The sequence below is a fragment of the Monopterus albus genome, unplaced genomic scaffold (assembly GCF_001952655.1).
Source record: "Monopterus albus unplaced genomic scaffold, M_albus_1.0 scaffold96.1, whole genome shotgun sequence".
In the NCBI taxonomy this organism is placed as follows: domain Eukaryota; kingdom Metazoa; phylum Chordata; class Actinopteri; order Synbranchiformes; family Synbranchidae; genus Monopterus; species Monopterus albus.
The window spans coordinates 201,499-213,083 of NW_018127976.1; the positions used below are offsets into that span (position 1 = coordinate 201,499).

Below are 11,585 nucleotides of genomic sequence, written 5' to 3' on the forward strand. Positions count from 1 at the left end.
AATCTTGTTCACTATTCTTCTTATTTAACTTAATGTTTGAGCCTTTTACAATGGCTGTATGATCACAACCACAATTTCCGAAGTAACAGTTGGACAGATTGAGCACAGAGGTTATTTCTGCATGCTGATGTAATCTTCTTTATTACAAAACTAAGCAAATCAGTTCCATCTTTATTATAGTTAATAAATAATTGTTGTCTTACATTTTGATTTGGTTCAGTCTTTTTTTGTTTTTTGTTTAAACATATATGTGTGGATATTTACAGATATTTGTGTATGAAATAAATCAGTTGTTGGGGGAGAAAAATGATGACAGCAGATTTTCTTGTCCACTAATCTTTTCATGGCTAGGCTTTCACGCCTCATTTGCATCTGTTGCATGTGTGTCTTTATCCAGGTGAAGCTGCTATCTAAAGAGACTGAAATTTACTGCCAGGCTCAGCTCCAGGCCACAGAGGCTCTCAGAGCATCTAAGGAGGTCTGTCAGCAGATACAAGCCCAGCTACAAGACAAAGAGCAGGAGATCAAAGACCTCACTGCAGTCAAGGACAACCGGTATGTTACTGTTTTGTGTGTGTGTGTGTGTGTGTGTGTGTGTGTGTGTGTGTGTGTGTCTACATGTGTTTAATGGTGTTCTGGTTGTCTTCTGTGCCAGGATAAAGGAGCTTGAGGATGATCTGAAATGGATGGGGACCAAAGTGAAGAAGTTGGAGGATGAGCACATTCAGAAGTGAGTCTCAGTCAGGCAGACAGAACCACAAAGTGCAGGACAGTTACCAAAGAGTAAGGGGCTATAGGTTATCAGGTGATCCTATCTGTAATTGTCCTCCTCAGTGACCTCATAGTGGCAACTGTAGCTGTTTCTCTTATTCAGAGACTGTGATAGTAACTGTAGTTCCTTTCAGACATGGGATCTGGGAATTTTCAAGCTACTTGTAGCTGTGTAGCATTTGCTTTTCAGGCATTCAGACATAGAGCTACTGTGTGCAAAATTCCCACCAAGACTTCGTTCAAACATAGCAGGACATAGCCGGGTACAGCCCCAACATTCGCACAATATCCAACATCATGCGAGGCAGACACACCGTAATGATAGGGTGAGCAGTACTTGGATTTCCATGTCAGCCCAGTTTCCAGTCATTCCACGTTAACTCATACTGCTAAAATGTATCTTCTCTGTACCAGTTAAAAATAAACTTTGTACTAGCTAGTGGTGTTATGTTCTTTTTACCTTTATGCCAAATTTCACTGCCTGCCTGAAATATACACCATGACCAGCAGTGGTCAAGCGACCTATATAGTAATGAAGAGAGGGAGCTGCGTTAGCAAGAACAAAGCAGTGAAACGGAGAAAGTGCTGTGCTGTAGCACTGTTGTCATCTTGACAGTGCCCTTACTGGCAATTTGACCGCTTCAGTGCAGACATGGAGCCAGTTAGAACATAGCCGGCTATTTGACCAGATAAAATTGGTGGTGACACTTTGCCAGTCTTGTGTGGAAATCTGTTCCCCTGTCAGGATGTGTTTCCCCCTGTAAACTGTGTATCTAGTAGCACCACCCTCTGTGGTTATGGTTAGGATAAGGTTAGTATTCAGATTAGGGTTGGAGGAAACACATCTCATTAGGTGAACAGATCTCAACACAACACCAGCTTTGCAACTTGGGCCATGATCCTAGATATGAAATAGTTGGCAAATTCCCAGCTAGGGGTGCATGTCTGAAAGGGGCTCATTTGTAATAAAAGCCTAATCACCTGTGCATAACACCAAAAGTCCTCTGAATGTCTAAATGTCTTCAACTGTAGATCTGTCTGACTTGTTCTGTCAAGATATGAGCATGCTGTCCAAGCTCTAAAGGAGTGTGAAGCACAGCTGGAGGCTCAGCGTCAGGCCCACACAGAACAGCTGCAGAAGGCTGACAAACACATTGTTGAAATACAGGAGAATATGGAAGTTCTGGCTGCACAGACACACTGCAAACACGCAGAGCATCAAAAGGCCATGGAACAGAAAGATGAAACAATCCACAGGTAAGAGTGACACTGATGAAAAAAGACAGGAAAAAACATATTAGCATTAACTCACGTCTCCCTAGGCTGTTTAAGAGACAGCCTCCGGTTATACCAGGAGGCTGTAAAGGATGCGAAAACCCAATATTTATCTAACATTATTTCAAAAAGCGGCCAGCAGCCAAGAGTTCTTTTCAAAACCATGGACTCAGTCATTAATCCTGCTGGCGCCGTGCCTATCGAGGGATCGGCCCCCTTATGCAATGACTTTCAGAGATACTTCAATGATAAAGTTAGGACCATCAGACAAAATATTCCCAAGTCCTAACCTGATTTACCCCCTGTATGTCAGATGTCTCAGACCTTAGACTCTTTCACTCCAATTTCTCTGCCAGAACTTAAAAAATGTGTTTTACAGTTAAAACCTGCCTCCTCCCCTCTGGACCCCCTTCCAGCTAGGATTACTAAGGAGGTTATTAACACCGTTGGACCTTTTTTGGTCACTCTTATAATCTGCTGCTTAAGGAGGGGTGTGACCCCCGCTGCCCTTAATCATGCAGTAGTGAGATCACTCCTCAAAAAAACCTAATCTCGACCCTTCCCTAGTTTCCAGTTTTCATCCTATTTCTCTGCTGCCTTTTGCATCCAAGGTCATGGAAAAAATTGTTCTCACTCAGCTGCAGTCTCACCTAGACCGCCTATGTGTGGCTGACAAATTCCAATCAGGCTTCAAATCCCGCCACAGCACTGAGTCCGCATTATTAAAGGTCCACAATGATATTACCATGACCCTCAATGCAAAACGGTCCGTTATGTTGGTCCTCCTAGATTTATCTGCAGCTTTTGATACTGTCGACCATGCGTTGCTAGTGTCTAAACTCGAACATCTTGTCGGCCTGAGAGGGTTGGTCTTAAATTGGTTCATTTTTTTTTTAATTAACAGAACTTTTTCTGTTATCATAGATGGTTTCTCCTCTGACACAGCTCCTCTTTCCTCAGGCGTTCCGCATGGTTCGATCCTGGTGCCTCTATTATATCAAGCCACAATGTTCATTTTCATTTTTATGCTGATGATATTCAGACCTATATGCCGTTACTACAGTCTAACCCGAACTCACTTGCTTCATTAGATGATTGCATTTGAGATATCAAGAAATGGCTAGCCCAGAATTTTTTACATCTGAACAAAAGTAAAACTGAATACATGCTCATCAGTTCTGACTGCAGTGGTACCCAGCTTAGGTGTTTCAGCCCCTCCACTCAAAGATTCCGCGAGGAATCTTGGAGTAATATTTGACAGCGGTTTTAATTTTGATAACCAGGTCAGAGCCATAGTCAAGACCAGCTTTTTCCATTTAAGGCTGTTAGCGAAAGTTAAGCCGTTTCTATCACGTCCAGATTTAGAAAAAGCTATTCATGCTTTTATTACGTCATGCCTGGACTACTGCAATGCTGGTCTGTCTCAATCCTCACTACACTGGCTGCCAGTGCAGTGGAGAGTGCAGTTTAAGGTGTTATTTGTTTTTAAGGCCATTCACAGACTCGCTCCGCCGTACCTCTCAGACTTGCTGTCCGTTTATGCTCCGCGCAGAGCTCTGCGATCCTCAGGGCACCTGGCCCTGGTAGTCCCACAGTCGCGATATAAGAAGTGGGGTGACCGGTCCTTCGCTGTCCACGGCTCCAGACTGTGGAATTCTCTGCCGCAGGAGCTCCGGAGCAAAAGCGATTTAGCGATTTTTAAATCAGTTTTACCTTTTTAAACAGGTTTTTGCGTCTGATGCTTAAATGTTCTTTACTATCCCATAGAGGCAATGATATGCTATTTATAATTTTGTATAGGATGTTTTAGGTGTTTTAATTTTGCTAGTTCTTACTGTACAGCACTTTGTGCTCAGATGAGTTGTAAAGTGCTTTATAAATAAAGGTTGTTGTTATTATTATTATTATTAACTGAAAAACTGTGTGTGTGTGTGTGTGTGTGTGTGTGTTTGAAGGCTTCACACAAAGGTAGAAACCATCCAGACTGGCTGGGATGAATACATCACTCACATCTCCAGTGAGATGGTTGTCAAGGATACAAGGATATTGACCCTGCAGGAGAGAGAATCCAAGCTTAGGACAGAGCTGGAAAGGAGCAGGGAGGAGATGAATAGGTGAGAAGTCAGTGAGTAAAGAGCAAAGAGATGGAGAGGAGACTCACAGTGAAAAGATACTAATTTAGGATCAAGAGTCTCCTTTAATCTCAAGAAAACAATGTTTTCTTGAGATTAAAGGTTACAGTGAAGACTTTTACAGGACATTGATTAAAATTTAAGCAAAAAGGGGGGAAATATTATGATTTTGCATTTTTGAAGGTACAACTTGTATGGTTGTATGGCTGGATCTGTGTTGTTTTTTGTGTTTTAAAAATGTCTGTGTGTTTGTGTTGTCAGGTACAAGCAGCAGCTGAGTGCTGGTTTGAAGAGAGAGAGGGCCTTGGAACAGAAGCAAGTCCAACTGGAGCTGGAGTGGCAGAGGCACTATGAGGACATGGAGGCAAAACATTGCCTCACCAATGAGCAGCTAATACAAGACCTGACACAGGCTAGAGATGAGGTCAGCCTCTCTTACATTACACTGCCCCTCACTGCAAAGTGCATGTGGCTAATATTCTGACCCTCTCATGTATATAGCTAGGGAGGACAAAAATTTACACCTCTGAATATAATGTAGTCCAGTACAACACCAGCTTTAACTATGAGCTCAATAATAAACATATAATTGAATTTATACATTTATGACAATTTCACCAAAAGCTGAAACAAAATGAGCTTCATAAACACAGATGTTAAGGCAAAAATGTTGCATTGAACTGCATACAATTGTACAGGTATACCTAATAAATGGCTAGTGAGTATATGTATGTCTATATACCATATCTTCTGACTGTATGGTGAACTATATACTGCACCTAAGATGCTGTGCTTCTTGGTTGGCACACTTGGTTGATCCAAATGAAGGCCCAGACACATGCTTGTCTGACACATTGATTGAGTTTTTGCCTCTTTGCCACACTTGTTTTACACATAGCGTTTGTGAATCCAGAGGCAAAATGCATTAGCCTACATACACTGAGTAAAAGGCTTATTAAATCTGTCTGACAGTAAGCAAACAGCAGCCTTGGTTTGATTTACTGTATAGTGCAGGCTTCCACTTGTTTGGGCAGTAAGTGCATTGATCTTTGTCAGGGTCATGAAGCAGAAATAGAATCACCTTTGCTGCTATTCTGGTTTGATGTAGGTGATACTGTTACTAATACAGGTTTTATGTTGGTTTCTCTTAGGCTAAAGCAAAGCTGAAGGGGAAAGAACAAGAGCTGCAGGACTTGACTGTCTTATTACATTCTGTTAAAAATGAGAGAGACCAGGCAATACAGGTGAGAATACATCCACCTTACACTATACAGACTAATAAAATCATTAACTAGAATTGCCACCATCCCGTCATATTCACAAGAATGGGACAAATGTGAGTTCACTGTGACCTTGAACTTTGACCACCAAAATCTAATGAGTGCATTCTTGAGTTCAAGTGACTGCTTGTGCCAAATTTGAAGACATTTTCTCAAGGTGTTTTTGAGATGCAGTTTTGAGATGTGTTTTCACAAGGATAGCATGAATGTGAGGTCACTGTGACCTTTGACTGTTGACCACCGAAATCAAAGACAAGGCAAGGCACATTTCATACACAGAGGCTATTCAAAGTGCTTTACAGAGGCAATGAATAATAGTAACAGTATTAAAAACAATAAGTTTTCAAACCAGAATAAAATCAGTTAAAACAAAGCAAAGAACATTTTAAAATACATAAAATGAAAATAAAAACAGACAAAATAAAAGGTCTAGCAGTTACAGTGCAGCAGAGAAACCAGTCAAACAAAGGCACAGGAAAACAGCAGAGTTTTCAGTTGAGACTTGAACGTGGCAGAGTTGGGGCACATTTAAGGTCATCAGGAAGTTGGTTCCATGTGTGTGCAGCATAGCAACTAAAAGCAGCTTCACCCTGTTTGGTTCTGACTTGAGGTTCTACTAGCTGACTGCTTCCTAAGGATCTCAGAGCCCTGCTGGGTTTGTATTCTTCAAAGAGATCAGAAGTGTATTTTGGCCCCAGACCACTGAGTGATTTATAAACTAGAATAGACTAGAATAAAATCGATTCTGTAGGTAATTGGCAACCATTGTAAGGATTTAAGAACAGGAAATATGTGCTCAGCACTCCTGGTTCTTAAGTCTGGCAGCAGCATCTGAATGAGCTGAAGCTGTCTAACAGTGTTCTTGGGAAGACTGAACAAAAGCCCAATACAGCAGTCCAGCCTGATGGAGATGAAGGCATGAATTAGTTTCTCTAAATCTTGTCTGGACATGAGACCTCTGAGTCTTGCTATTTGTTTGAGATGATAAAAAGCTGATTTTAGTTATGGTCTTGATGTGACTGGTGAAGCTCCGGTCTGAGTCCGTTATGACACCAAGATTTCTAACTTGTGTTTTTGTCTTTATAGCTCTAGAATCAAGCTGGGCAATAACTTCTCTCCTTACCTTCTTGTTGCCAAAATAACATCAGTCTTGTCTTTTGTTTAACTGAAGGAAATTTTATTGCTTCAGGGTATTTATTTGCTTGGTGACACTTGGTGACAGAGCTAAGTACATCTGAGTTCATCAGTTCATCCTTGAGTCCAAGTGGACTGTTGTACCAAATTTGAAGAAATTCCCTCAAGGTGTTCCTGAGACATCCGTCTGGGCTGAGAACTCCCTCTGGCCAGTCCTTAGTCTCTGGTTTGTCTTTATAGTTTCAGAAGTGGTCTGTATGCTGGGAGTAGCATGAAAGTTGTGATCTGAATTGCCAAGGTGGAGGTGGGTAATGCTTTATATGTCCTTTGTGTAAACAGTGCCCAGCGTGTTTTATGCTCTTGTAGCAAATTGGCTAAACGGTATTTATATCTGCAAGCCTGAAGTTGATTGTTTGTTGTGTCTTGTTGCTTTTCTTCTTTTGTCTCTCCTTTATCCACTCACCCCAACTGGTCGAGGCAGAAGGCCGCCCACCAAGAGCCGGGGTCTGTCGGAGGTTTCTTCCATTAAAGGGAGTTTTTCCTCCCCACTGTCGTCAAGTGCTTGTTCAAGGGGGATTTGTTGGGTTTTCCCTATGTAATAATAGTGATAACAGTAAGGTCTAGACCTTATTTTGTAAAGTGTCCTGAGATGACTTTTGTTGTGATTTGGCGCTATACAAATAAAATTTGATTTGATTTGAAGTTGCCAGCAATAACAAATCAGAGATGTACTGTTTGTTGGTCACTGATGCTGTTGTCCAGCTCTTGCAATGCCTCTGTCACATTATCACTTGAACCACTACACCACACCACTACAATAACAAAATGAACTCTCTTGGCAGATACTGTAGTATTGTGGCATTTCATAATCATAAACCCGGTTTGTGTTGAACAAAGTTTGGACACAGCCACATTTCTTGTTGGCCCATATTCCACCACCATGACTCTTACTGGACAGTGATAATTATCTTTTGTCATGGTAGTACGTTAATCTGTCCAGCTGAATGACCATGTCTGGAATGTTGCTGTGTAGCCACAATTAAATGAAAGCAAGCATGCAGCAGTTCGACACTTCATGCTGAGAAATGGTCCTGTAGCCTCAGCTATGTCACTGGAATTTGCAAAGCATAGCAAGCGTAAACTCTGCAGCTTGTATAAAGGCACTGGAGTCTGGTTGGAGGATCAGCAGTTATAGCTGAAGATACTCTTATTAATAGATCAATAAGAGGCCACAATCACTGAGTGGGTAAGAGTCAGTATGAGCACATCATGTTGTATGTCAGACTACCTTATCTCAGTGACAAATACCACTGCATTTCCTGTATTTGCATCACAATTACAGCTATCAACATTAACGCGTTAACACATGCGATTAATTTAGAAATTCTTCCTGTAATTGCAGCATGGATTGTTACCTGGCTGTGTGGGATAAGGGCACATCAAACGCAGATAATATGATGAATGAGGAGATATCACCCAGTGTGCTGAATGGCAAGTTTCATTATAAAAGCTTCCTGATAGAACTTTGGTATGGTGCCAGACTGATGACTTTAGTCTTTGGCACTGAAAAATAAGTTTTGGATGTGTAGTTTCTCCTTCTTGGCCCCTTCTGCAGTTGTGGGCACTTCCTCTGCCCTGTGATTTAGAGTTCTGATGACTCCCAGTTTGTGTTGAAGTGGATGGTGTGAGTCAAAAAGCAGGTACTGGTCTGTGTGTGTAGGTTTCCGATATACAGTACTTCTACCTTCAGGCTTCTGTCCCCTCCCAAGTGGACTGCACAATCCAAAAAGGCTAGACAGTCATCTCTGGCATCCTCACAAGTGAACTTGATGTTGATGTCCACAGAGTTGATATGCTTGGTGAAAGCCTCTACCTCACGGGTCCTGATGTGTCGTCCACATAGCAGAACCAGTGGCTGGGAGTGATACCAACGAAGGAAGACAGGGCTTTGTCCTCAAATTCTTCCATTTACAGGTTGGCAACTATAGGAGACACTGGGGAGCCCATAGCACAGCCGTGTTGCTGCCTATAGAAGTGACCCCTAAACTGGAAGTAGGTAGTGTTTAAACAGAGTTCCAATTTAGCGCATACATGGTCTGGGGTGAGGTTAGTCCTGTTGTTTAGCATGTCATCCTTCAGCAGTCTCTTCTTCACCGCCCTGACAGCCTCTGTGGTGGGGATGCAAGTGAACAAGGATGTGACATCATATGAGACCATGGTCTCATCCTGGTCCAGTTGCAGTTGTTGGACTTTCCTTGTGAAGTCCTGGGAATTAATTATGTGGTTTCCTGTGTTCCCCACCAAAGGAGCCAGAATGGTGGCCACGTACTTGGCTATGTTGTAAGTCACAGAGTTGATGCTGCTTACAATGGATCTGAGTGGGGCTCCTTCCTTGTTTATTTTGGGTAGGCCATACAGGCAAGGGATGGCCTCCCTGGGGTATAGTCTGTAGTATAGTCACCGGTCAATAACTCCCTCCTTTTCCAGCTTCTGTAAACAGTCTATAACCTTCTTCTTGTAGCCACTGGTGGGGTCCCTCTTCAGTGCTTCATAGATGGTGGTGTCACTGAGGAGGTCGGAAACTCAGTTGACTATCAGACCAGAGAAGAAGAAAAAACATTGACATTGAAAAACACTAGCATTGACAAAAAAATCAGAACATTGTCACTGGAAAAAAACAACTTTGGCATTGAAAAGACAGATTAACAAAAAGAATGTCATTTTTTCAGTATTTATACTTTTTTTAATGACTTTTTTATTTCAATACAAATGCTTCAATGCCAATGTTTGCTTTTTCAGTTACGGTTTTGTATTCAATGCCAAGCATATAGCACTCAGCCACCTGGAACCTGCATCTATATGTAAGGATGCGCTTTATAGACTATAGCTCTTCATTCAGTGCCATCATTCCTAGTAGGCTGATCTCTAAACTGCGGGTGCTAGGCCTTAGCATCTTTCTGTGTTTGTGGATTATGGACTTTATTATTCAAATTGCATACAGACAGTCAAGACTCATCCTGCAGTCTGATGCCCTGAATGGATGTGTGCTGAGCCCTCTCCTGTATTGCTTGTACACAAATGATTGCACCCCTGTGCATCCACACGATAATAAAATTTGCAGATAACACAACAGTCTTAGGTCTGATCTCAAATGAAGATGAGACACCTTATAGGGATAAAGTCTCTAAATGGTAAACTGGAGCAAGGGAAAACAATCTGTCACTGAAAATCAGCACAACAAAAGAACTTATAGATGATGGCATGCAGACCTCCCCTCTCTAGACGGGGGGGGGGGGGGGAAGTGGAGAGGGTTTCTCACTTCAAGTTCTTGAGAGTTCATATTTCTAATGACCTGACCTGGACTAATAACACAATTGCCCTGGTAAAGAAAGCCCAACATCAGCTTTATTTCCTGAGGGCGCTAAGGAAAATTAATCTGTCTAGTCACTTACTCTTGTCTTTCTACCACTGTTCTGTGAAGAGTGTTTTTAACATACTATATAATTACTTGATATGGTAAGTGCTCAGCTGCAGACAGGAAGTCTCTTCAGAGTGTAATAAAGACTGCCCAGGAAATAATCGGTCTGCCCTTGCCCTCATTGGAGGATATCTTCAGAACTTGCTGCCTCCACAGAGCCAAGGACATTTTGAAAGACAATACCCATGCTTATCAACAGCTTTGCTCTCTGTTGCCATCTAAGAGGCAGTACAGAGTTTTAAAGATCACGATTTAAAAATAGCTTTCATCATAGAGCTATCACTGAACTTGATTTTTTTTTTATCTATGCTACTTCAACTATTACATAACTATTTACTGCAATGGTATTTTGTCTACAGTATATTATAGATTTTTTTTTTACATCTAATGCAGCCTACATGTGTGATTGCTGAAGGACAGTGTTCCATTCCACTGGATGTGCAATGACAATAAAGGCATTCTGATATTAGAAACTTTATAATGTAAGAAATGGGTAGCCCGTTACATTTATAAAAAGTATTGAACCAATGGGGTTTACAAGTTTATCAACAAGATGTGTTTTACTTCAGTGTAGCGGATTTGAACTACACTCTGAATATTAATACCTCGTAATAATAATTTTATGTTTGGGGCACCAGGCTTTTTTCTTGTGAGCCACACAGTAAACAAACATTTATTCATTGAGTCCCAAATCTGAAAGTAATGAACCCTCACTTCAGTGACTTATTTACTGAATTAGACCTAAAAAGATGACATAAGAAAGTCAGTTATATAATCTAAATATTTACATATTTACAAAGGGGAAAATGGATTGGCATTGTCAAATGGAGGAGATGGTACATACTGAAACAATGAGATGGCTAGATTGATTAACAACATGCACGCAGGCAGCTGGTAGATGGACAAAGTGTCACGGCAAGCCGCACACCAAAACAGCGACTGGACTCAGTAATAGCCAAGACTCAAACTCAGGTCAGAGAAAGATATTTATTTGACAGAGTATGGAAAGGAAAGGAGGTGGCGAGGATCAGACGCGGAGCTGCCGGCGTGGGTCTCGGGCATTTGGGGCCGCTGAAATGACTGGACCACTGGAGGAGCCGCCCGGGGTCGGAGAGAGGTTTTGGCACTGCGTATAGAGCAGAGAAGGAGATTAAGAGAGGGGACAACAGGCGGATGAGGGTGTGATGAAGTAGAGCACAACACAGGTGACCTGCGTATAGGGGAATGCTGGCTCCGGGCTGGAGAGCGTGTTTAGAACCCAGCGCCGAGCTATGCAGACAGGAACAAGCGCCCACGCTTCACTGACCCAGGCACTTGATACGGACCCCAACCAACGATCGTCGCTCGGCAGCAAGGCCCACGGAGATATAGGCGGCACCAGGCAACAGTTCAAAAAACAAATCAGTTTAGAAAACAAAAACATAAGACACTCCTCCGTCACCAGTTCAAAATAACAGAAGATAAGGTAATGAGTTCAAAATAAACATAAGATCTCCCCAATAGTCAGTTCCAAAA

General features: G+C 42.0%; 1 protein-coding gene and 1 long non-coding RNA gene across 3 annotated transcripts in view; one reads left to right on the forward strand and one right to left on the reverse strand.

Moving 5' to 3' along the window:
• Positions 1 to 11,585, forward strand: part of ccdc57 (coiled-coil domain containing 57) — a 55,608-nt gene that overhangs the window by 26,077 nt on the left and 17,946 nt on the right. For both annotated transcript variants that reach the window (XM_020608947.1, XM_020608948.1), the window contains 6 exons: positions 398 to 555; positions 656 to 730; positions 1,828 to 2,028; positions 4,002 to 4,160; positions 4,440 to 4,602; positions 5,330 to 5,422. In XM_020608947.1, coding sequence (XP_020464603.1) covers positions 398 to 555; positions 656 to 730; positions 1,828 to 2,028; positions 4,002 to 4,160; positions 4,440 to 4,602; positions 5,330 to 5,422 — 849 coding nt within the window. The remainder of the gene's footprint in view (positions 1 to 397; positions 556 to 655; positions 731 to 1,827; positions 2,029 to 4,001; positions 4,161 to 4,439; positions 4,603 to 5,329; positions 5,423 to 11,585) is intronic.
• LOC109965151 (uncharacterized) lies at positions 11,039 to 11,526 on the reverse strand. The gene is made up of 2 exons (XR_002275597.1): positions 11,281 to 11,526; positions 11,039 to 11,196 (listed from the first exon to the last, which is right to left on the reverse strand). It is a non-coding gene; the product is annotated as an uncharacterized LOC109965151 (long non-coding RNA).